Source organism: Tasmannia lanceolata, unplaced genomic scaffold (genome assembly GCF_043159265.1).
Source record: "Tasmannia lanceolata isolate RefF3 unplaced genomic scaffold, GAP_Taslan_0.1 ptg000013l, whole genome shotgun sequence".
Lineage (NCBI taxonomy): Eukaryota > Viridiplantae > Streptophyta > Magnoliopsida > Canellales > Winteraceae > Tasmannia > Tasmannia lanceolata.
The window spans coordinates 31,868,869-31,896,328 of NW_027518690.1; the positions used below are offsets into that span (position 1 = coordinate 31,868,869).

The following is a 27,460-nucleotide window of genomic DNA, read 5'->3' on the forward strand; positions in this document are numbered from 1 at the left end:
CTACCCAGGTCTCCCAAGAATTGTGTTATACATTGAAGGCGTGTTTACTTCCAAGAAGTCGACCATTGCGGTAGCTCGCAGCGGCGCGCTCCCTATGAGGACCGGCAGCTCTATAGATCCTACTACCCTGACGACCTCTCCTTCGAACCCATACAATTTCGTGGAGGAAGGCTTCAGGAGGTCATCTTTGATGCCCAGCTGCTTGAAGGTGTGGTAGTATAAGATATCAGCAGAACTTCCATTGTCGACCAGGATTCTTGGCATCTCGAAGTTGGCGATCAACATGGTGATGACGAGGGCGTCATTATGCGGTAAGATCGCATCATTCAGATCAGCATCGGAGAATGAAATTGTGTTATCCGCTTTCAATTTCTTGTCAGGAATGTGCACTAAATTGACTTGGCAAGCATAAGCTCTGCGAGCAACTGAGGAAGTTCCTCCAGCAGCCGGCCTCCCACTATGGTCGTAATGACCCCAGTTGGTTCGAAGGATGGCTCTATTGCTGGAGGACTCGCCCGGGCTGGAGATTTGGCTCGGCTTCCCCGCGACGGCGACCTTTGCAGACTCTTTCTTCTGCCCAGACAGGGAATTCGGGGTTCTCTCCTTTCCTGGCCTCCATTCTCAACATACTTTCTCATATGCCCCCACTTAATGAGTAGTTCAATTTCCTCTTTTAAGTGTCGACACTCGTTGTGGACCCCGATCCGGGAGAGAGGCGGGGAACGAGCCCCCAGCGGCCTCTTGGATCATCCGCGTGAAGGAGAGCTCTACCAAGGAACTCTCAAAACAAAACAAAACTCAGAGTTGCCATCCATGGTATACGGCCATGGATCCTAAAAAAATAAGCTCTGTATGCCATGGATAACCAGAAATGAATGAGTTCGTGCCTAATTACGAATGGAGAAGGTCTGAAGAGCACCCCCAATTCGTCCGAGTGCAAGCACTTGATCTCTTATGTCATTTATTATTAGCTCTAAAGAATTTTAGGTAAAATCATAAGAAATGGGAACAAATATCCCCGAGTGAACATCTACCTAATCATGCATGACTCGGGGATGAAATAATAAGCACACATAAAATAAGATAAAAAATGTGTCACCTAATGACAACTACGTTGTGAGTGACATGCCTAACTGGTGTCTAAGTTCTAGTGGACATACACATGCAAGCTACAGCTAAAGGTATAGGATCAGTACAAGAAAGTAAGAAAACACATCAAAAGATACAATAACAACACAACAAATCCTAAGACTCTAAACGATTTGACCCGAGTCTTTGGATGGTCTGATGTTCATCCAAAGAAGCCTAAGTATCCCCACCTCCACAAGAATCAGAGTCACGTAGTTCTTCGCGCCTATTCTAAGCTAGATGCCTAAGACGCCTAGACCTCTATCCTAGACTCGATCTAAAAGACCGTACTAGTTATTAAAGTTTCTTGTACGATTATTTAAATTCTAGTGAATTGTGAATTTTATGACACCCTATATGCCCTGACTAAATGCAGATTAGCCATAAGCTAATGCAGGTGGTTCTTACAACCTATGTGTAACTAGGCTGTGTTTCCTAAGGAAAATAAATGGTGGACTAGCGTATCCTATTCTAGTCATCAGTCGGCGATGTGGATCGCCAGCTGACCGGACGGAGGCCTTCCTATAACTCTAGGACAGACCCCTAACTCTAAAACAAGCACACAACAAATAAACAATCAAACATCCTATCAAAAAGAAAATCCTAACTCTCAAACTCTTCATCTAGGAGAAACTCCTAACTTTAGAGGAAGATATTTTGAAAACATGGTTTTAAAGGTTTTTGAAGAAGGTTTAAAACATTATTTACAAAAAGTTTGGCTGGACTTGGGATATGGATCCCAAGCTGCACTACGTACCTCGTGGAAGAGGATCAAGCCAACGTAGTTCGAAACACATTCCGAGATAAAGACACTAAACAAGCAAACATGCATGATTCACAAACAAGTAAACTAGCGTGCTCACAAACAGGTACACCAGCGTGGTCACAAACAAGTAAACTAATGTGATCACAAACAAGTACACCAGCGTGGTCACAGACAAGTAAACTAGCATGATCACAAACAAGTGAAACGACAGTCAGATAAAATATGTCTAAAAGGGGTATCTGAAAGACTTGGAAAGTCTTCTAAAATGAAAAGAAAGAAATACTACACAGGATTTAAACAAGATCTCCTAAAAGATGGGCTAGGGATGACTCCTTCATCGCCCTTGCAATGATAACCAGGGTAAGAGTATCCAAAACTTGGTTAATCTTTCTTTAATAAAGGGGGTACAACTTATTAATGGGACCAAGAAGGTCTCCTAAAAGGAAAATTTTTCTAAACAAGACAAAGCTTGCCTTCTGAAGAGGGAAACAAACTATTGAGACAAAGTATGTCTCCTAAAAGGGGAGGCTCCAGCTAGCGCCATCATATCCTTTTGCCATGAATTTCTCACAAATCATGATTAAAACCTTGTACATATCCAATTCAAACCCTTAATACCCAAAAGAGAAAAATAACATCTCCATGACGATTCTCATAAAGGTTGCTAAAATAAGCCAGACCCTATTACAGCTATAATTTAAATTATAGTAACTATTCAGTTACCATTCGAATGAATAAAAGAATAATATATTGAATAGCCATAAAGAATATTATAAAACTAAAGAAACATTATCTTTCTAAAAAAAAAAAATTCGTTAGTCAAAGAAAAAATGGCATGTTTGGCCTACTGATATATGTACTATCAAGCTTTGAAAAGCTCATTAACATATCCTAAAAAAATGATGATAACATCAGACAGAGTAATGCCATTCAAAATAATGGGTTTTACCATTCCATGGGGTTTTGAGAAAAGACCATTTCCTATAAATAAATCGAACCTCTATCCAACAGAACTAAGTATAATTTCTACTATTTTGTAATGACTTTACTAAACTTTTCCAAATAGTTCAGAAGGGAAATAAAATTTAAAATATCTATAAATCAAAACAGTTTATGCAATGAAGTTGAAATAAGGTGATTTTAATGTCATTACTAGAACATCTACATTGTGGCATTAGCTCCACCTTGTTTATTAACTTCCATTTTGTTCACCGCTTATAAAGAGCTAATTTGTCACCTATCAGATAAGGATAATTTGATGCTATCATACTTCTATACAAACTATCATAAACTATCCTGAAGCAAAGGAATGACAAGCTAGCCTTATAAAATTCAAGGAAAATAGAATAAACAATAAAACCAGTAATAACAATAAGATTGGCAATCACTGTAGACCTCCTATTTTACAGCTCATAAGAAATATTTTGAAATTGGCATTTAGAAAATTATAGGAAATCTCATGAACTGAAGGTACAAAAAGAAGAAAAAATCCTAAGATAAGCATTGATTTTCAAAGAAGAATGCAACTCCATTCCATATTATAGCTGAAACTATGTGATTTTAAAAGAATCAACACTACGAAAAAAAACATGTGTAGCGATTTAAATGGACTGTAAATCTAAAAAGAAAATCATTTTCTTCTGTACAAAATTATCTCTGACATTTTGTACTGGACCTATAAATATTATAGTACGATTACTCTATCATAGCTATCCATAAAAAAAATCTTTTAAACTGATGGTATAAACTTTTCTCATTTCACTCATCATATCAATTTCTCTACCATAACATGAAGTAACTGAAGAAAGCATTACAGATGCATTTAATTTTCTGAAAATAACATTGTACAGAACCTAAATAGAGAAGATACACACTACATTCATACTTTAGGCAATCAACAAAAATAAAAGAACAGACCTAAAGCTGAGAGAAATGATTAACCCAATAACCCTGATCTAGGCTATCATTGAAGCCCAAACTTCTTTTAACATAAAAAGAAATAATGACTCTAGAGATAGAGGTACAAATAAATTGATTTTTGTGTTCCTTGACTTTAATAACAGTACTAACTCATATATTAAGTCTCAACAAATAGCATCATATTCATCAAAACTAACCGGACTACGAAGGAATTAAAAACTTGGATATGGGCAGCCATTATCAAAAGGGTGTGATGACTGTCCATGTCAAAAGGGCATGGGGGCTTTCCATATCAAAAATGAGATAGGGGCTTTCCATATCAAAAATGAGATGGGGCTGCTAGTATCAAAATGGAGAGATGACTGCTAATCAAAGTCTACTTTTCATTCTCTTTTGTCATTAAATGTAGGGCAATAAAAATCACAGAAGAAATGTTAAATGCAGAGCACACGAACATTATGCTAGGAATGTAGACATATGAAGCTCCTGACTACTGGTTAAATTATATGGCTTGAACTATAGAAACCTGATCAATGCGAAATAAAATATAAGCAATTAAACAAGGTGAACCAAATAACAGCTATAGGATATACAACTAAATACTACCTTAATCAATGAACACAAGAAATCTCATCAAGCAAATAAAAACACACTTTAATCCCTGATTAAATGAAAACTAAGAAATTTGAAGACAACTTCTACAAAATTTCTTTTATTCTCACAATAACCTTAAACACTTTCAAACTGCAGTTGCTATTTTGTGTTGACAACATCAGAGTTCAGATACATAATTTCGGAATTGCATGTCAACATAATGCAAACTATAGAGAGGGACCTTTCAAAGCAAATTTTGTATTATCATATAAACTAAATAATACTAATATTCCAAATGAGGGAAGATTCTACACCATTATCCAAAACTAATGATGTAGAAATACCCAAAACCTATATTAAATACCCAAAACCTATAACATCAGTGTCCGACATGAGAACAGGTTATATCTAGCTCCTCAAATATAGCAACACTAATTTCATATTAAAATTAAATGATATTATCTTTAATGACATACAAAAAGAAAACATTGATCAACAACCAACTGGGAAAAAGAGGACGAATGTCTGTTATAAACTGATAGAATCCCTTTTTTTTATTACCAGCAAAACAGTTAGATTTCAATATGACTTTTCAATTCAATAGACAAAACTGCAAAATGGCACAATTTTTTTAGGCATAGTCATAAAAAATCTCTTCCTGACCCCCTAGTTGAATCACTCTGATACTCTTCCTTTTTACAATTTCAAACCAGTTTTTTTCTTTTTTTTATGAAACGATATTGAAGAGGTCCTAAAATTTGTAACATCTAAAAACCAAACAAGGAAAACTCTTCTTCCCTATTCCATCTCACACCATTAAAGAGTAACATACTACTCAAATTCAAGAAGTAAAGGCAATGAATGAATAGAGGATAGAAATAGATTCTTACCCAAACGAGTGTTTTTGTTCCGACTGAACTGATCTTGATGTAACTTTCTATGACTATTAATTGAATTGGTGGAGACAGAGCTTGCAATGAGCAAATCTGAGCTTGAAGTGTACAGATCCAAGCTCTTCTTCTTCAAAATCCTTCTCTTTTCTGCAACTATTCTCCAAATCTGGCTTTCTTCTCTTAACACATAATGTTTTAGGTCACAGTTCAAATCAAACAGTTACATATCTCTACTCAATCACAAAGGAGCTCTGAAAATGCTGATTTTGATAGAATCTGAAAATTCTGCTTGGGCAAGGACAAGGTACAAGGCTAAAATTAGCTGGATCTATAGTTCAGAGGTTAAAGAGAAGTGGAGCAATAGTTCTTGAGTTAGAAAGTTAGGGTTTAAAAGGTTGAAGATGAAGTTTGAGTGTCTAACAAGGTGCTTCTTGCTGAACAACAGCCGTGAGAGTTGATGAGATAATAAAGAAAGTAAGATCTGATCGAAGGTTAAACGACCGAAGCTCTGATGAGTTCACCGGAGAAGAAGAAAGGAAGAAAAATAAGGTTTCAGATTTAAGGATTTTCTTCCCTAATTTGTTTTGCTCTGCTAGGGTTTGGGAAAATGAAAGGAGAGTATAGCAGAAAGATACGAAGAACAATTGATAGACCTATAGGAGAATAAGGTGGAAGATAGCAAGAAAATGTCGACCGGAGTCTTGCCGGAGGTGAGAAATTCGCCGGAAAAGGTTAGGGTATGAAGACGAGATCTATTCTCTCTCTCTAAAATCGTCACTCTTTCTCTCTCTAAAAATATCTAACAAACCCTTATTTTCTTTCTTAATGAGAAAGGTTAGCTCTTATTTATAGACTTATTCCCTAATTTTTATGCCCCTTTGATTGACTGGACAACCCTCCCATGCGTATTGGCTCGTGCTTTGATGAATAAAGGGCGGCTCCTGGGTAAAAGCTTTAATGAGATAAATATATATATATATATATATATGTATATAAATCCGTGCTTCTCTGGTTATCCAGGAACACCTTTTTGCAGCAAATTACGCACGTTTTATTCCTCCCAAGCCACTCTCTAGTCTGGATAATACGCTCCCCTTATTCCTACACTATCACACTATACTACCTACTACACTCGTTGACGAAGCAAAAACCGTCGGATTTCAACAAAATTTTAAAGGGATTTAATTGGGATCTTAACCTACACTAGGGTATGATTTGGGACATTAGATCATCTATTTGAAAGATTTTCTAATCAAACTAGGTTCTTAGGGTTCGGTCAAAATGGGGTGTCTACAGATGCCCCTCTTTGGCAGAGCGTGTGTAACGCGCGAATGTCAAAGCTGAACAGACAACACATTTTGATCGACCCGAAAACAAATTTTTGGGTTTTCGATTCAAAATGGTATTCACAAAGGTAATTGTGGACCTCGATCCGAGAGAGGCGGAGGGACGGGCCCCACACTAGTCTCAAGATCATCCACGTGAATGGAGAGTTCTACCAAGGAACTCTCGAAAGAATGTGCCTCTCATAGCATGAGTGGCGATAAAAGGTAAGATACCTCTTGATTCGGGGACTAGCCCAGATTCGAGGCGTACCTTAAACAAAGAAGAGTCGACATCAAAGGAAGTGGGCCAAGGATCCCATACTATGCTCTGTTGCAATGGATAACCAGAGATATAAAAAGAAGGTTCGTGCCTGATTACGAATTTGGAAGGTCCGAAGAACACCTCGTTCGCCCAAGTGCTAGCACCTGGTCTCTTATGCCATTTACTTAATGATTTTGAAGAGTTTTGGGCAAAAGTCATATGAAATGGGAACCAATATCTCCGAGAAGACGTCTATCTAATCATGCATGTGTCGGAGATGAATAATAACCACACATAAAGGAAACGAAATAAATGTCACCTAGGAGTAGCTAGATTCTGAGTGACAAGCCTAAAGAGCTAAGTTATGAGTGTCATACCTAATTGGTGTCTGAGTTCTGATGTGCAAACACATGCATGCTACCGCTAAAGGTATAGAATCAGTACATGAAAGTAAGAAAACACAGCTAAACACACAACACAAATCAATTCTAAACACGACTCGACAAGGTGAATCCTAAAACTCTAATGCAGGACTTGACTCGGACCAAGATGGCCGTCCATCCCAGTTGCTCTACGTATCCCGGCCTCGGGAAGAATCGGAGTCAACGTAGTTAGATGACCTATTCTAAACTAGGATGCCTAACCATCCAGAACCGCTATCCTAGACTCGATCCACTAGACTCGACTGATTTTTAAAGCTTTTTGTACAATTGCTTAAATTCAAGTGAATTGTAATTTTTTTAGGACTCTATATGCCTTAACTAATGCAAGTTGATTAGACTTAAGCTAATGCAGGTGGGCCATACATCCTATGTGTAACTAGGCTGTGCATCCTAAGGAAAACCATGGGCTGGCTATATGCTTCCTAGTTTAGCCATCGGTTCGACTAAATGTCTAACCGATTGACTCGAGGCCTCCTAACTCTAGGGACACTCACACGACAGGACACACCATATCAATACAAATCAGGACAACCTCCTAACTCTAAAACATCCCAAACAACTAGGACAGACTCCTAACTCTAGGGGAAGATCTTTTTGAAAAAGTTTTGAAGATTTTTGTAATTTTGAAAGGTTTGAAATGTTTTATATATATATATATATATATATATATATATATATATTTTAGGTTTGGCTGGACTTGGGATGTGTATCCCAAGCTGCACTACGTACCCTGTGGAAAGGGATCAAGCCAACGTAGTTCGGAACAGAATTCCTAACTACTCTCCTAATGACTCAAGATTTTTGAGATTTTTTATTTTTGAAATGTTTTTCAAGTGTTTTTGAATTTTTGACACAAGAAGACAAATTCCTATCATCATAAGAGTAGGATAGACTCCTGATATCCCGCAAAGATTGGACAGCATCCTATGCTTTGCGGGGCAAATGACAGAATAACAACTTTGCAAGGGTTGGACAGCATCCTATACCTTGCAGGAGTGGATAAAATCACATGACTTGATAAGAGGTTGGACGAAAATCTAACCCCTATGATGATAGGACTGACTCCTGAAAGAAGGACTGACTCTCTAGCTAAGGACAGATTCCTATGCTAAGGACTGACTCTGAAATTAGAAGTTTTAAGAAGGAGGTGCTAATGAGACAAAGTCTGTCTCCAAATGATTTGACTTTTTTTTACTGAGACATAGCTTGTCTCTTTAAAAATTGGTGGGCTCTAGATAACTCTTTCGATCAACTTTTTCCAAATCTCATCAATAGATACGGCCTTATCTAATTCACATTTCATCTCTTTTCTAGCTCCTTCAAACCCCATCTTCTCGTATTCTAATGGACAGCAAGCAGGTATTCTCGCAAATAAGAAATGAAGCATAAAGCTATGGTTATCAGTTATATGAAATTAACATGCCCCAAGCCTTGCAACCAAAGTAAATGACCAAATATACTAGATGAATATACCATTTAGTTCCCATACACTATGGTTTCAATAGCTCAACGAACAAGGCCTTAAATCATGATCAATATGTCTTAAGAGCTATAAGATTGTGTGTATGGAGTCTCGGGATAAAATGAAACTAGAAATGAAGTCTCAACTTTGGCAATGCTTATGATTATAGTGGAGGGGTGCCCATATACGTAGGATATTTGAAAGATAAAAACAACTAAGATTTACTACCCGAAACAAAACTGCAAATATGTTCCCTGTCATTGCTCTACTAAAATGAGTATTCCTTTAAACAAAAAAAACAAATTATAATCAAAGAATGTAATAACCTGCAAGAACAACAACTATGTACTTTTAAACACATAAATTATAAATGAGGCGTGTAGAAACCTACAAAGACATCAATTTTATGACCTTGAACAAACATAAATCATGACTAGAAAGCATAGAAATATACAAAGGCAACAGCTATATGGCTCTAAACAAACATACATCATAGCTGTAAAAAAAAAATCTACAGGACAATCTATTTAAGAGGAAAAAACTGAACTTGTGTAACCTATAGTGTGAACTGTGAAGATGAAAACTGATTTTAGATAATTTGTAGTGTCACAAGTGAAGTGAAGAACCAACTTTGGGCAACTTATAGTGCCACAGGTGATGTAAAAACTGATTTTGGACAACTCAATCCATTTTTACATAGAGATCAAGATGATCTAAATAACTTTAATACTTATACGAACAAGAATAATTGTAACATATCCAATTATGACCAAAGTCATGATAAAGCAAATATCGTCAATCTTGATGTTAAATAATAAGAAACAAACACAGGTTTTTTACTGAATCTATCTCTCAATAAATTGTCCATTCAAAACATTTATAAAATCATTTTCTATACATTCAATAGCTTACAAGCTCAAAACCTCACAATAAGCTTAACTAATTCAGTGTGAACCCCTTTTGATAAAAATAAAAACAATAATAATAATAAAATAAACTAAAAATAAAGAGGCAAACCCTTTAACCATGTGTAAAAGACCTAATAATACTCACTATTGTCTACAAACTTCATTTCTCAATACATCAGCACATATCTATTTGCATCTCAATTCAAACTATTTCATTTATAATTTGCACCAGACACAATAATATCTATCCAAATCAATGATGCATCTAACAGACAGTAGGTGTGTGTATACTCAGAAGTAGTAGGGATACTACTAAGTTCACAAGTTAATTAGAGATCAATGACAAGGTATAAGTTGTAATTTCTAGGTTAACAATACAAATATCAGAACACGGAACAGAGAAGAAAGGAAAAATAAACGTCTTTATGAGCTCTACATATTCCGACCAATCCTATCTCCCATGAACAGAATCTCCACCATTTAACCAAAATAAACTTATCAACATTCCCCTGAATCTAACTTATCCTTTCATTTGGAATAAGCATTTCCAAATCCCTCTACCACAAATACTTACAAATAGTAAACAGTAATGATGAAAAATCTACGCAACTAGTAAACCCATGACGATAAAATACTCCGGTATAAACTACACTCTCATGTCGAATACAATTTTCATCCAAGCTTTTGATTCAAAAGAAAGAATGAATTTAACAGATATTCACATAGATGTGTCCTTGTTCATCATTTTCATTCTTTTTAACACAAAATATGGCTGACTTTGATATTGTTTAAGCATAAGTTAAAACAGTACAGGAGAAGTGAGAACAAAAGGACATTAAAAAATGATAGCGAAATGTCTACTATCTAAGGAAAGCAGATTCTACATGAAGAAAATGACTTTGAACTAACTTTGAAAGAAAGACAGGTTAAACTATCATAATTACGAAGGGCAAGGTGGTTTATTAGAACAATGAGGTGTAATTATCGAGGTGCCTTTTAAGAAAAATGTAACAGCTTCATAGAATCAAAACAAAAAATACTGAATTAAAGAGCAATGTAATTTATTCATTAAACATTCATTACATCATCAAAGAAATTGTATCTAATAATCAAACTAAACATTTCTATAATTTTCCAGAGAGAATCTCAGCACAAGAAGTAAAACAGAGACACAAATCAAGTTTCTGATCATGCTTCAAAAATTATCATGTTATTTTCTGAAAACTTTTTTTAACAGGATCTATAGATTTTAGTTATTGCTAGATCTATAAGTTTAAGAAGAAAAGGAACAAAACTTATTCTATTTTAAATCCACTTGACTATCTTCAGGTAGATGATATAAATCAAGAAAAGAAAATAACAAATAAAAAATAAAAAATTAAGTATTCTGAGGATTAAATTATTCATAAGAACTAAAGAAATACCTCTTTCAATGAAATTTATAAAAGGAAAATGAATCGCTCCTTCTTTAACTTGTCTTGCCTCACCGAAAGCAAAAGAAATGACTAGATCGGAGGCAGATAAGTATAGATCTAAACTTTTCCTTCTTTTCCTCTTATGATTCTTCAATTCTCTTTATCAACAGAGTTAAGATTGTAAAATTCCAGTAGAGTTGCGGAGTTCGATCAGAGAGGATGAAGAACGATCGGAAAAATAATAATAATAAAAAAAACAAATCTAATTTCTCTTTCTGGACTTTCTCTCTCTCTCTCTCTCTCTCTCTCTCTCTCTCTCTCTCAGCAGCTTTTTTTTTTTAGATCTGAAAGTTTCTAACCACTAACAGGTTGAATCTTTAATTTCTATGAAGAAATAACACATAGATCTTAGGTTATCCATAGATTTTGCTTTAGATCGAAAGATTTAGAAGCCTAAGCTAGGTTTATTCAAGACTCAAGGAAGAAAATCGGAAATGAAGATCGGAGAAGAAGAAGGGAGTCAGGGTTCCAGATCTGAAGGATTTAGAATAACAATAGAAAATCGGCAACTTACAATAAGAGGAAAAAAAGGAGAAGCTCTCAGCCGGAACTCCAGCAATCTCACCGGAGAAGGTGATCGGAGAAAACGAACAAAGTTAGGGTTTACACAGAGGAACAGAGGAATGTAAGAGTTTCGAAGTGAAAAGATGAAGGAGATATGCCGATGATAGATTATTCCTACCGGAGAATGTGAACGGCCAGAAAACCTTACCGGAAAATGATCGGGATTTGGAAGAAAATGATCAAAAAAAAACCAGATTTATTCTCTCTCTCTATCTCTGCAAATTTTCTCCCTTTTCTTTTTTTTTAATATGAGAAGACAGATATTTATATCAAAAATCAGATGCGGATATTGGCACTCCTATTTGATGGGAGCGCGGAAAGTTGATATGGTGCGCCCGCATTTTTTTTGTCCTATTCGGCCTAGGTTTGGTCCCATCCAGGATAATCCACCCCCCTTTTGGTTTACATTACGGACACTCTCCCATCTCGTTTGCTAGGCAAACGCGCTCGAAATTCGACGAAATTTTACAGGGACCTTGGTGAGACCCTAACCTACCTTGGGGCAAAATTTGGGGTCTTAAAGCATTGATTTGATAGGGTTTTGCTCAAACAAGAGAGGTTTAGGGTACAGTCAAAATGGGGTGTCTACAGTAGCACAACAAAGATAACACTTAACAAGACTTCTAAGACTGCAGGCAATAAGGAGATGACCTCTCACTGACTCTTGACATGACAACCAATGACATCTCAAAAAGATAACCTCTCTGTAATCCCTTAATTGTGTGATCCACAACAGTTAACAAGGACTTTTATTGAAAACAAATATGCATAAAACACTTCTCCCTCTTCTTCTTTTTTTACTGGTAAATCAAACATCTGGTAAAACACAAATCGAATCACGCAAAGAATAGAATCACACTACAACACACACTTGTATCGATGAATATGGGTTTTTGCTGACAATCAGACCAAATATCATTCAGTCAATTGCCAAAAATGATATCATTAAAAGGGGATGAGCAAGTCTTAACGATCAGACCAAATACTGCTTGGTCAGTCGTCAAAACTAGCTCAAAACAAAAAAAAATAATAACTACACAGACCATTACTAAAAATCCGTCTGTTTAGCCATCCAGATAATCTTGACTCCTCTCTTTCAAGGTAGCGAGTCATCTAAGATTGATATGGTCCTGTGAAAAGGGTTCCATATAAATCCACGCAGATATACCTGACTCCCACTCTCAGTAGGTAGTGGTACATTGCGAAGTGACAATTAGACAGGCCAAAATTTGGCATTTCACTGTAAATTGTCACGGGCGAAGAAGAAAAGACCAGACTCCAAACACACGGAGCTCAATTTTACTGGTAGTTTCTTACTTCTAAAAACTCTCCATGGTTAAAGAAAAGCTCAGACTCCAAACATGCGGAGCTACTTCACCGGAAATTCCTTTAAGAAGAAATCATTTTCAAATAATTTGAGAAAAGACCGGACTCCAAACTTGCAGAGCTGCCTCACCGGAAATTCCTTTCTTCATTAAAACCTTCAAATGAGTAAAGAAAAGACCAGACTCCAAACACACGTAGCTACTGACAATTTCTTCTTAAAACCTTTCAAATGATGGGAAAAATTGCTAAACTCCAAATCACAGAGCCATTGGCGAAAACATTTTTAAAATCTTTCAAAAGGTGAAAGAAAAGACCAACTCCAAATCACAGAGCCATTGGCGAACACATTTTTCAAATCTTTCAAATGGTGAATAAAAGACCAAACTCCAAATCACGGAGCCATTGGCGAAAATAATTTTTTAAATCTTTCAAATGGTGAAAGAAAAGACCAATCTCCAAATCACGGAGCCATTGACGAAAATATTTTTTTAAATCTTTCAAATGGTGAAAGAAAAGACCAATCTCCAAATCACGGAGCCATTGGCGGAAATATTTTTAAAATCTTTCAAATGGTGAAAGAAAAAACCAATCTCTAAATCACGGAGCCATTGACGGAAACATTTTTTAAATCTTTCAAATGGTGAAAGAAAAGACCAAACTCCAAATCAAGGAGCCATTGGCAATATTTTTTTTAAAACCTTCTCAGATGGTGAGAGAAAAGGACCAAACTCCAAATCACGGAGCCATTAGCGAAAATATATACAACATGATGAAAGAAAATACCAAACTCCAAAACACGGAGCCATTGGCAGAAATTTACAAAATGATAAAAGAAAATACCAAACTCCAAAACAGGGAGCCATTGGCAGAAATTTACAAAATGATAAAAGAAAATATCAAACTCCAAAACAGGGAGTCATTGATAGAAATTTACAAAATGATAAAAGAAAATGCCAAACTCCAAATCACGAAGCCATTGGCAGAAATTTACAAAATAATGAAAGAAAATGCCGAACTCCAAATCACGGAGCCAATGGCGAAAATATTTTACCTTATTAAAGGAAAATTCATTGAAGTGATTGAAAAAAGATGACCAACTTTGATCGATTTCACAAGATGAATAAGTCATCCCTTGCAGAGAATGATTGAAAATGCATGATCTTTGCTGAAGATAAAACTCAAGAAACTTGAAGAAATTTTTTGGTATTGACCCTTTTAAAACGAGTGAAAAGCATTTTACTGGGGGTTTGAAGATTGCATGAGCAAATTCTAGACTCCGCTAGGGATAAGATTTTCTGAAAACTTGACTCCAAAAGAAAACAATTTGATTGAAGAGATTGGCCCAAAGATTGTGCTCAAGCTTCTCTAGTTTCCATTTGCTGAGAATACTTATCCCAGTTATCTTTGTGTGTTTGATATCTTTTATGACGCAAGTCATAAAAGATGCCCCTAGTATGATGTGCTTCCATGATAAAAGTCTTAAGAAAGCAAAACCAAGATGAGTAGGAAACTTTTGAATTTATACAGGTTATTTGGTATAGTGGTAAAACCATCTTCACAAAGGCTGAATCTGGAAATTCTCTTTATGTTTCAAGCAGGTCTGAATAAGAAGCTTCATGCCTTTCTTTGATTCCTAAACCAGGATCTACTTCGGATTTTACTTTTCACTTTGGAAGGTGTACACCCATTCTTTCCAGTGCCAAACACTTTAAACTTCAAAAAGAGAACAAATATTGACAAGGAACAGACTCCTAAAGACTTTTTCAAAGAAGAGTTACGATATTCAAGGGACTTGACTCAATTTTGATTCACCTTAGATCAAATGTGTCATCTTTTTATGGTAAGGTTAGCCACCCTCGGAGTAATTTCAAAAATCATGTCAAGAGGTTCTAATTTCCTCCATCAGGATTTCTGTCGTGGTTATTACCCCCTTCGGATTGCTCAGTCTTAATGCCCCTAGTTTAGAAAAATATCAACGTAAGTCTCACTGACACTACTCGGATTCCAAGATCCTACCCTGTTCGGAAACAATTTCTCCATCTAATCAACTTCTCTCTTTGCAAGAAGTTACAACTAATGCCTTACATTTTTCTGGTCTAATAGACCACTCATCTCAACTTTCACCTCGAAAAATCACAACTCAAAACTTTGGAATTCTTCATGACAGAGAAACTCCTTCAGTATCTTATCAACTCACTCTTTGTGGGAAATCTTTGCCCCTGACTGGATTCCTTTCTCAGTTTTTTTTTCAATCCCGTAAACCGCTGCCCTTGCCTTTGCATAAGCCAACACCTTTGGTTATTGACTTAGCAAGTACATGTATCTATCTAGGCCGCCTTTTCAGGTTTTCAACCTAGTGGGTCTTCAGACTCTTATTTTTCTCATTTCTTTCTGTTTTTATTTTCATTTGCCTTGAACCTTTGCTTGTTACACCAGAAGAACTCTCTAAGTAGGCTTGGGTTCAAAATGGTTAGATATCTAAAGTTCTAAGGATTTGGAACGAATTTGGTCTAGCCAGATTACCTACGTACCCCAAAAATGGAGGATCAGGTCCGCGTAGTTCGCTTTGGGGTTTATCAAAGAATGGTTTAGCTTTTAGCTTCAAATTTTGTAAGAGAATAATTGACATTTATTCCAAAGGTTGACCGAACCTGAATAAATCAGGCTACCTACGTACCCCTGAAGAGATGGGGATCAGGTCATAACGTAGTTCAAACTCATAAAAAAAATGGCCCTGGTTCATAATGTGGTTAGAAAAAAAAATTGTTTGATTTGAATTTTTGGCCCAAAGGGTTTACAAACGAATTTTTAAATGTTAGGATTTTGGCTATAAAGGCTCAAACGTCTAAGGATGACCTCCTAGTGTTTTGGCGCACAAGCTCTTTTGCTTAAGGTTCAAAGACTTTGAATATTTTTATCGAGGAGTCTGGCGGTTTTCTGGCAAGACTTTAACCATGGTGCTCCATTCTCTTCTCGAGATCTTGAATTCATGCTCAAGATTCTTCAACTTTCATTTGTCTCCAAATAGTAAAGACGATTCTCAAATGCGATCTATCTAGGGGTGTAAACGAGCCGAGCCGAGCCGAGCTTGGCCAGGCTCGGCTCGACTCGTTAAGCTCAAAGGCTCGGCTCGGGCTCGGCTCGAGCTCGAACAAGGCTCGGGCTGGGCGAGGCTCGCGAGCCGCTCGCGAGCTTTATCGAGCTTGGGTTTATCGAGCTTGCGTTATAAAGTTTAGCACTCGGCAACTGTCGCTAGCAAAAGCAAATTTAAAAAAAGGTAATCATTACAAACAGAAAGTAAACCGAGCTTGCGTTATAAAGTTTAGCACTTGGCAACTGTCGCTAGCAAAAGCAAATAAAAAGAAAAAGTAATCATTACAGACGGAAAGTAAAAGAGCTGAATTATAAAGTTTAAAATGAAAAATTACGAATAAAAGGTTTAAAGTTATTACAATTAAGAAAAAAATACCAAAAAAGGTTAAAAGTTATGACAACTACGGGAAAAAATTAATTTCGATTTTCCACCGCCGTTTGATACGCACCCTCATTACGTTTTTGCAGACGCACCCCAGTACGTTTTTGCAATGATGTTGACACATTTTTGCAATGATGTGACATGACGAGCCTTAACGAGCCGAGCCTGGCCTAACTCGGGCTCGGCTCGTTAAGCTTAACGAGCCGGCTCGGCTCGGCTCGGTAAGGATTCGAGCCGAGCTCGAGCGAGCTTCCGAGCCCGAGCCAAAATTGACACCCTTAGATCTATCTCATTGACTCCATCATCTAGGTCTTTGATATTCCAAAAGAATTGCCATATGGACACATTCCCTTCTCTGTCTTTCTCTCATATTCTAAACATTAAAAATGTTATTTTTCTTGAAATATTCCACCTCAGAATCATAATGAAAATACACAGCCCAATTGTTCTTTTAGGGCTCAAATCTATGACTTCATTTTGAGAAAGTCTTCTCTCACTTCTTCATCAGCTCCATAGGATGTCTGATGTCCATCTCTCTTGAATTTTGCTCTTTGACCCGATGTCTCAAACAAATGGAGTCTTGCTTTGCACCATACCCTGGCATTCACCCGGTTTATCCTTATAGGATCAAGTAAGACTACTATGAACCCCTCTAAATAGGTTTATCAATTCTTCACGCTCCTCGGGACATAAAGTTTTGCCAATCCATCTTTCCTGAGTTTCGGTTTCGATACCACTATCAATAGCTTCGATTTTCTCTTTAAGTAGCTATGCTAGACGCTCTTTCTCTCGTTTGATCATTTTTTAGATCTCAAGGGAAATTTCGTCTACATTCTCATCCGAGAAGGGTGTCTTTGTTTATTTAAACATTAGATCTAAGAATGAATCATAACAATACAGATAACGATGTAATCAAGTATTTATTGAATTGGAAACTTCAAATACATTGATGACTTTAGACGCGCCTCAACGGGCTCTACATCAGACTTAACAGAAGACTGGACATTAACTCAATAAGAAGACTGACAAACACTATATATTCCGAATTATTGATGACACGACTAGACTTACCAACTTTGACACAAGAATTGGTATAAACTCAACAAAAGACAAACTCTGAAAACTGGACACTTCTTCATGAGCAAGAGAGTGGCACTGAAAGTTCTTGGGCGATACACCCTCCTCCATGATAAAGGTATCTACTGAGTTTGATCATGAAGTAGGAATCTCAGAAAGGGTAACCCTACAAGGCCAGGGTTAAGTAAGACAATAAAAGGCTATGTTGGCAATGTAGGGGAAGCAATAGACTGCCTGGATCAAATGTGTCTAGAAATGATTAGTCATTTGAAAGGAAGGTCATTTGCTGAACTTAGACTTTCAAATTGGAAGCACACACTAGATGAATAATCATATGATAAAGATTCTCAACAAATCGATATAAGAGCGCAACCTTAAGCATATCAATTGGTATTTTGAGTCGGAATGTTGGAAAGAGACTGTCTATGAAGGTAAAGGAAGATAGACAGTGATAATATGACCTACACCCATAGGGTCTCAAGGAATTCTCATTCACTCCTTTAAGTCTTCTTTGGTTATGACTGCTCTCTTTTGGACTTGAAAGAATAGGAACAATAAACACTCATAATCTAAATAAGTTTTTGATCTCAGCAATAATCATGCACTCATAGGAAAGATAGACAAGATTTAACCAATCCATTAGCGATCACGATATAAGAATGGTGAATCCGTGATAGAAAATACGGATCAATTCCATGTACAACAAACCAAGGAATAGATTATGGATAAAGAATCAATAATCTAATGATACTCCATAGAATGGATAGATAGGAACAAACAAAAGAATCATGGTAAGGTGAACTCATAGTTTATCACTGCCTTTGAATGATGGCGGTCATACTCAAAAATATTTTAGGTAAAATCTGGCAGCATGACGGCCTTACAAAAGGAATCTCAAAGCTCAACATGAGGGTGGACGAATAGAAGCACAGTATTGTAAGACTCTTAACAAGAGTACTCTCACTCAAATAATGGTGGTAAAATAAGCTCACAATCGGTAAACGGAATATGGTCACTGAAGAAAGGTAATCAAGGAAAAACTAATCATAGTTGATGACATGTGACAATGGGTCGGATCTGACCATCGAAAGATTGAAGAATTGATCATGGCTATTAGAATGATGACTTGAAGGCCATCGATCTGATCATAATTTGAAAAAATGAATAAATTTATTGAATTGAATTAGATAAAGAACCCTAAGTAAAAGGAGATCCCTATAGACATATATACATATATATACCTTAACCAGGGGCATCAACCCTAGTCTAATCTAACGGAGTCAAGGAAGTCTTGACTTAAGACAGATATGTAAGTGTACTAAGACTGCGTTGTAGCCACATAAAGTGAGCTACCCTATTCTATAGAGAGGACAAGGTTTCTAAATCTAGGCTCTACATGTGTAAGCAACACGGTCGTCCTTATATGACTGCAGTACATATATAGCCACATGCGACTCCTAATTGGGTTTTACTAAATCAGCAAATATATTCATGTACATAATATATGTAAAATAAAAATAGGGCTCCAGACTCAATATATAGGGTACTATGCTTATGATCCATACTTTAAATGTATAACACAAGTACGCCTAGTGTTATACATAGTATGCTTCATTGCTCATCGGCTGCTGTAAACACAAGTACGCCTAGTGTTTACGGCTGCAGCACCGGCGCATAGCTTGGAAATAAATACAACAATCCCATCAGGGTAATGACATCCCATCTAGTATGTGCTGTATCTATCTCATTGAGCCAATAAAATCAATGAAAGAAAAAAATAAAAATAAAATAAAGAATATAATAATGCATCCAGTGCAGTGTGTGAATCCCTTGTTTTAAACACCTATTTGGTGCCCCTGGATTCTAAGCGAAAAAAATCTCATTTATAATGATTTTCACCCAAATTTCTTAAAAATAATAAAAATGGCATTTTTATTAGAGTTAGGTAATGTTCTAAGAACTCCCCAGCAGAGTCGCCAGCCTGTGGACCCCGATCCGGGAGAGAGGCGGGGAATGAGCCCCCAGCGGCCTCTTGGATCATCCGCGTGAAGGAGAGCTCTACCAAGGAACTCTCAAAACAAAACAAAACATAGCGTCGCCATCCATGGTATACGGCCATGGATCCTAAAAAAAATATGCTCTGTATGCCATGGATAACCAGAAATGAATGAGTTCGTGCCTAATTACGAATGGAGAAGGTCCGAAGAGCACCCGCAATTCGTCCGAGTGCAAGCACTTGGTCTCTTATGCCATTTATTATTAGCTCTAAAGAATTTTAGGTAAAATCATATGAAATGGGAACAAATATCCCCGAGTGAACATCTACCTAATCATGCATGACTCGGAGATGAAATAATAAGCACACATAAAATAAGATAAAAGATGTGTCACCTAATGACAACTACGTTGTGAGTGACATGCCTAACTGGTGTCTAAGTTCTAGTGGACATACACATGCAAGCTACAGCTAAAGGTATAGGATCAGTACAAGAAAGTAAGAAAACACATCAAAACATACAATAACAACACAACAAATCCTAAGACTCTAAACGATTTGACCCGAGTCTTCGGATGGTCTGATGTTCATCCAAAGAAGCCTACGTATCCCCACCTCCACAAGAATCAGAGTCACGTAGTTCTTCGCGCCTATTCTAAGCTAGATGCCTAAGACGCCTAGACCTCTATCCTAGACTCGATCTAAAAGACCAGACTAGTTATTAAAGTTTCTTGTACGATTATTTAAATTCTAGTGAATTGTGGATTTTATGACACCCTATATGCCCTGACTAAATGCAGATTAGCCCTAAGCTAATGCAGGTGGTTCTTACAACCTATGTGTAACTAGGCTGTGTTTCCTAAGGAAAATAAATGGTGGACTAGCGTATCCTATTCTAGTCATCAGTCGGCGATGTGGATCGCCAGCTGACCGGACGGAGGCGTACCTATAACTCTAGGACAGACCCCTAACTCTAAAACAAGCACACAACAAATAAACAATCAAACATCCTATCAAAAAGAAAATCCTAACTCTCAAACTCTTCATCTAGGAGATACTCCTAACTTTAGAGGAAGATCTTTTGAAAACATGGTTTTAAAGGTTTTTGAAGAAGGTTTAAAATATTATTTACAAAAAGTTTGGCTGGACTTGGGATATGGATCCCAAGCTGCACTACGTACCTCGTGGAAGAGGATCAAGCCAACGTAGTTCGAAACACATTCCGAGATAAAGACACTAAACAAGCAAACATGCATGATTCACAAACAAGTAAACTAGCGTGCTCACAAACAGGTACACCAGCGTGGTCACAAACAAGTAAACTAATGTGATCACAAACAAGTACACCAGCGTGGTCACAGACAAGTAAACTAGCATGATCACAAACAAGTGAAACGGCAGTCAGATAAAATATGTCTAAAAGGGGTATCTGAAAGACTTGGAAAGTCTTCTAAAATGAAGAGAAAGAAATACTACACATGATTTAAACAAGATCTCCTAAAAGATAGGCTAGGGATGACTCCTTCATCGCCCTTGCAATGATAACCAGGGTAAGAGTATCCAAAACTTGGTTAATCTTTTTTTAATAAAGGGGGTACAACTTATTAATGAGACCAAGAAGGTCTCCTAAAAGGAAAATTTTTCTAAACAAGACAAAGCTTGCCTTCTGAAGAAGGAAACAAACTATTGAGACAAAGTATGTCTCCTAAAAGGGGAGGCTCCAGCTAGCGCCATCATATCCTTTTGCCATGAATTTCTCACAAATCATGATTAAAACCTTGTACATCCAATTCAAACCCTTAATACCCAAAAGAGAAAAATAACATCTCCATGAAGATTCTCACAAAGGTTGCTAAAATAAGCCAGACCCTATTACAGCTATAATTTAAATCATAGTAACTATTCAGTTACCATTCGAATGAATAAAAGAACAATATATTGAATAGCCATAAAGAATATTATAAAACGAAAGAAACATTATCTTTCTAAAAAAAAAAAAAAGTCGTTAGTCAAAGGGAAAATGCCATATTTGGCCTACTGATATATGTACTATCAAGCTTTGAAAAGCTCATTAACATATACTAAAAAAATGATAACATCAGACAGAGTACTGTCATTCAAAATAATGGGTTTTACCATTCCATGGAGTTTTGAGAAAAGGCCATTTCCTATAAATAAATCGAACCTCTATCCAACAGAACTAAGTATAATTTCTACTATTTTGTAATGACTTTACTAAACTTTTCCAAATATTTCAGAAGGGAAATAAAATTTAAAATATCTATAAATCAAAACAGTTTATGCAATGAATTTCAAATAAGGTGATTTTAATGTCATTACTAGAACATATACATGGTGGCATTTGCTCCACCTTGTTTATTAAGTTCCATTTTGTTCACCGCTTGTAAAGAGCTAATTTGTCACCTATCAGATAAGGATAATTTGATGCTATCATACTTCTATACAAACTATCATAAACTATCCTGAAGTAAAGGAATGACAAGCTAGCCTTATAAAATTCAAGAAAAACAGAATAAACAATAAAACCAGTAATAACAATAAGATTGGCAATCACTGTAGACCTCCTATTTTACAGCTCATAAGAAATTTTTTGAAATTGGCATTTGGAAAATTATAGGAAATCTCATGAACTGAAGGTACAAAAAGAAGAAGAAATCCTAAGATAAGCATTGATTTTCAAAGAAGAATGCAACTCCATTCCATATTATAGCTGAAACTATGTGATTTTAAAAGAATCAACACTAAGAAAAAAAACCTGTGTAGCGATTAAATGGACTGTAAATCTAAAAAAAAAATTATTTTCTTCTGTACAAAATTATCTCTGACATTTTGTACTGGACCTATAAATATTATAGTATGATTACTCTATCATAGCTATCCATAAAAAAAATCTTTTAAACTGATGGTATAAACTTTTCTCATTTCACTCATCATATCAATTTCTCTACCATAACATGAAGTAACTGAAGAAAGCATTACAGATGCATTTAATTTTCTGAAAATAACATTGTACAGAACCTAAATAGAGAAGATACACACTACATTCATATATTCCATCCTCATTAGCTTTGATAAGTGAATAATAATAAATAAAAAAACTTTGTGTAAACACGTGTGCAGACTTTGAAAGACATGAGCATGGCATCCCTGATATACTGAATGTATTATGACATACAATTGTGCAACCAAGGGAAACATTTTTCCTAATCCGGTTAACAGAAATATATGCTTTAATAAAGCATGCAAGGACCCAACAGAAATAATCTTACAGCTCCCATAGAAGCCACATAACCTTTTCAAAATCAAATCAAATCTTACACTACTCTATTTATCAGTAGTGTAACTCCCTTGAAACAACTACATCAATTTTCATTTCATGCACAATGAAAAAGAACTATAATAATATTCAATTTAGACACAATGAAAAGTAACCACAATAGTTAGTTCAGGATAATGAAAATGAGGCGTAGCATTTTTGTTTTTAGTTCAACACATAGTAAATAACAAATTAAGGACACATATAGTGTCTGAAACATGAAACAATCATTCAATTTTTGATAAGCATTGTAATGAGAAAGCAATTCTATTTGAATATGATAAAAGACATGTTAATGGTCTATGTAAACTTAAATATATGTAAAATACTATCAAAGATATAAATCATTTTCAAAATAATCTTTCAATGACCTTGACTTGGGTGCCCAATCTCAGAAGGAGGGGCTACATTCGAGAATGAATCTCAACTATCCATTTTCAATAGACCAAAAAGTGTAAAACCAAAGGTAAACCAAAGAAAACCAAATTATAACTCATGAACTTGCATGCTTCCAAACTGATGAGTACTTTAGGCAATCAACAAAAATAAAAGAACAGACCTAAAGCTGAGAGAAATGATTAACCCAATAACCCTGATCTAGGCTATCATTGAAGCCCAAACTTCTTTTAACATAAAAGGAAATAATGACTCTAGAGATAGAGGTACAAATAAATGATTTTTTGTGTTCCTTGACTTTAATAACAGTACTAACTCATATATTAAGTCTCAACAAATAGCATCATATTCATCAAAACTAACCGGACTACGAAGGAATTAAAAACTTGGATATGGGCAGCCATTATCAAAAGGGTGTGATGGCTGTCCATGTCAAAAGGGCATGAGGGCTGTCCATATCAAAAATGAGATGGGGGCTTTCCATATCAAAAATGAGATGGGGCTGCTAGTATCAAAATGGGGAGATGACTGCTAATCAAAGTCTACTTTTCATTCTCTTTTGTCATCAAATGTAGGGCAATAAAAATCACAGAAGAAATGTTAAATGCAGAGCACACGAACATTATGCTAGATATGAAGACATATGAAGCTCCTGACTACTGGTTAAATTATATGGCTTGAACTATAGAAACCTGATCATTCAGAAATAAAATATAGGCAATTAAACAAGGTGAACCAAATAACAGCTATAGGATATACAACTAAATACTACCTTAATCAATGAACACAAGAAATCTCTTCAAGCAAATAAAAACACACTTTAATCCCTGATTAAATGAAAACTAAGAAATTTGAGGACAACTTCTACAAAATTTCTTTTATTCTCACAATAACCTTAAACACTTTCAAACTGCAGTTGCTATTTTGTGTTGACAACATCAGAGTTCAGATACATAATTTCGGAATTGCATGTCAACATAATGCAAACTACAGAGAGGGACCTTTCAAAGCAAATTTTGTATTATCATATAAACTAAATAATACTAATATTCCAAATGAGGGCAGATTCTACACCATTATCCAAAACTAATGATGTAGAAATACCCAAAACCTATATTAAATACCCAAAACCTATAACATCAGTGTCCGACATGAGAACAGGTTATATCTAGCTCCTCAAATATAGCAACACTAATTTCATATTAAAATTAAATGATATTATCTTTAATGACATACAAAAAGAAAACATTGATCAACAACCAACTGGGAAAAAGAGGACGAATGTCTGTTATAAACTGATAGAATCCCTTTTTTTTATTGCCAGCAAAACAGTTAGATTTCAATATGACTTTTCAATTCAATAGACAAAACTGCAAAATGGCACAATTTTTAGGCATAGTCATAAAAAACCTCTTCCTGGCCCCCTATTTTAATCACTCTGATACTCTTCCTTTTTACAATTTCAAACCAGTTTTTTTCTTTTTTTTATGAAACGATATTGAACAGGTCCTAAAATTTGTAACATCTAAAAACCAAACAAGGAAAACTCTTCTTCCCTATTCCATCTCATACCATTAAAGAGTAACATACTACTCAAATTCAAGAAGTAAAGGCAATGAATGAATAGAGGATAGAAATAGATTCTTACCTGAACGAGTGTTTTTGTTCCGACTGAACTGATCTTGATGTAACTTTTTATGACTATTAATTGAATTGGTGGAGACAGAGCTTGCAATGAGCAAATCTGAGCTTGAAGTGTACAGATCCAAGCTCTTCTTCTTCAAAATCCTTCTCTTTTCTGCAACTATTCTCCAAATCTGGCTTTCTTCTCTTAACACATAAATGTTTTAGGTCACAGTTCAAATCAAACAGTTACATATCTCTACTCAATCACAAAGGAGCTCTGAAAATGCTGATTTTGATAGAATCTGAAAATTCTGCTTGGGCGAGGACAAGGTACAAGGCTAAAATTAGCCGGATCTATAGTTCAGAGGTTAAAGAGAAGTGGAGCAACAGTTCTTGAGTTAGAAAGTTAGGGTTTAAAAGGTTGAAGATGAAGTTTGAGTGTCTAATAAGGTGCTTCTTGCTGAACAACAGCCGTGAGAGTTGATGAGATAATAAAGAAAGTAAGATCTGATCGAAGGTTAAACGACCGAAGCTCTGATGAGTTCGCCGGAGAAGAAGAAAGGAAGAAAAATAAGGTTTCGGATTTAAGGATTTTCTTCCCTAATTTGTTTTGCTCTGCTAGGGTTTGGGAAAATGAAAGGAGAGTATAGCAGAAAGATACGAAGAACAATTGATAGACCTATAGGAGAATAAGGTGGAAGATAGCAAGAAAATGTCGATCGGAGTCTTGCCGGAGGTGATAAATTTGCCGGAAAAGGTTAGGGTATGAAGACGAGATCTATTCTCTCTCTCTCTCTAAAATCCTCACTCTTTCTCTCTCTAAAAATATCTAACAAACCCTTGTTTTCTTTCTTAATGAGAAAGGTTAGCTCTTATTTATAGACTTATTCCCTAATTTTTATGCCCCTTTAATTGACTGGACAACCCTCCCATGCGTATTGGCTCGTGCTTTGAAGAATAAAGGGCGGTCCCTGGGTAAAAGCTTTAATGGGATAAAAAAAAAAAAATATATATATATATATATATATATATATATGTATATAAATCCGTGCTTTCCTGGTTATCCAGGAACACCTTTTTGCAGCAAATTACCCACGTTTTATTCCTCCCAAGCCACTCTCTAGTCTGGATAATACGCTCCCATTATTCCTACACTATCACACTATACTACCTATTACACTCGTTAACGAAGCAAAAACCGTCGGATTTCGACAAAATTTTAAAGGGATTTAATTGGGATCTTAACCTACACTAGGGTATGATTTGGGACATTAGATAATCTATTTGAAAGATTTTCTAATCAAACTAGGTTCTTAGGGTTCGGTCAAAATGGGGTGTCTACACTCGTTGGTATCGTGCCCGTGGTCCTTGTGATATCTGCAATATTTTGATTTGTCTCTCTTGTTGCTATTAGTAGACATTTTGTCTGGCCACCTGAGGAAGTCTTCATTTGTTATGGCGGCCAGGATTTTGGCCCTGGATGTATTGAGCGGGGTGAAGTTCTCCTCTCTTCGAAGTGGGCTTTTATCCTTTCGGGATGGTCCATCCTCTCGCCTGTGCTTCTGGTTCGATGATTGCCCATTCTTTTCATATTGGCCACTGTATTTACTATTTAGAGCGGCCACTGTGTCCTCTACCGAGATGTATTTTTTAGACTTCGCAATCAGATCGGCCAAGGAAGTTGGCGCCTTTCGCGCTATTGATCGTTTGAAGTCGTCTGACTTAGCTCCCGATAGCAGAGCATTAACGGCTGCCGACGGATCCAGATTAGTTATCTGCAGGGCTTCTTTGTTGAACCGGCGCACAAAGTCTTTTAGAGACTCGTTGTGCTCCTGCCTTAGTGCCATGAGTGATGCGGCCGTCTTCTTGGGTCAACGACTACTCATGAAGTGTTGAACCAAGCTGTCTGCGAGATCGTCGGAGGAGCTAATAGAGTTTTGTTTTAGTCCTACGTACCAATCTTTGGTAGCACCGATCAGAGTGGCTGAGAATACTCTGCACAGGAATCCATCCGAGACCTGATGTAAAAGCATCATGGTCCTGAAGGTCTCCAGATGGTCCACAGGATCAGTTGTCTCATCATATCGGGGGATCAGTGGCATTTGAAAGTCTTGAGGAGTTGGTGCACTTAAGATGGCTTCTGTAAATGGAGGCTTGCTATTAAAAGCCTTGAGGTTGGAATTTTACTTTCTCTGGCCAACTCTTTGATTTGATGATCAATTTCCTCAAGCTTCCGCTCTAGACGCTCGTCTTTCTTATCCTCTTTTCTTTCTCTGCGTCTTTTACGCTCTTGTAGAGGACCAGAAACAGAATCTGATCGACTTTCGGACCTTCTCTTGTGACTCTGGTGCCTTGCTTGTTCTGTGATATTTTTCAGATTTTGTCGCCGGTTTACTAATCTCGACCGGTCCTGTCGACGATTTCGACTTGGCGACGGGGATCGCCCCCGACGTTTATTTATTCCTGCTCATCGAGGGAGATCGCTCA

At 36.4% G+C, this 27,460-nt stretch overlaps 1 protein-coding gene across 1 annotated transcript; it reads right to left on the reverse strand.

Moving 5' to 3' along the window:
* Positions 1–26,820, reverse strand: LOC143891168 (uncharacterized). The gene is made up of 3 exons (XM_077395805.1): positions 26,408–26,820; positions 24,996–25,177; positions 1–608 (listed from the first exon to the last, which is right to left on the reverse strand). Exons 1-3 carry the CDS (start codon positions 26,818–26,820, stop codon positions 1–3), a joined length of 1,203 nt encoding a protein of 400 aa, XP_077251920.1.
* Between the last annotated feature and the right edge of the window lie 640 nt (positions 26,821–27,460).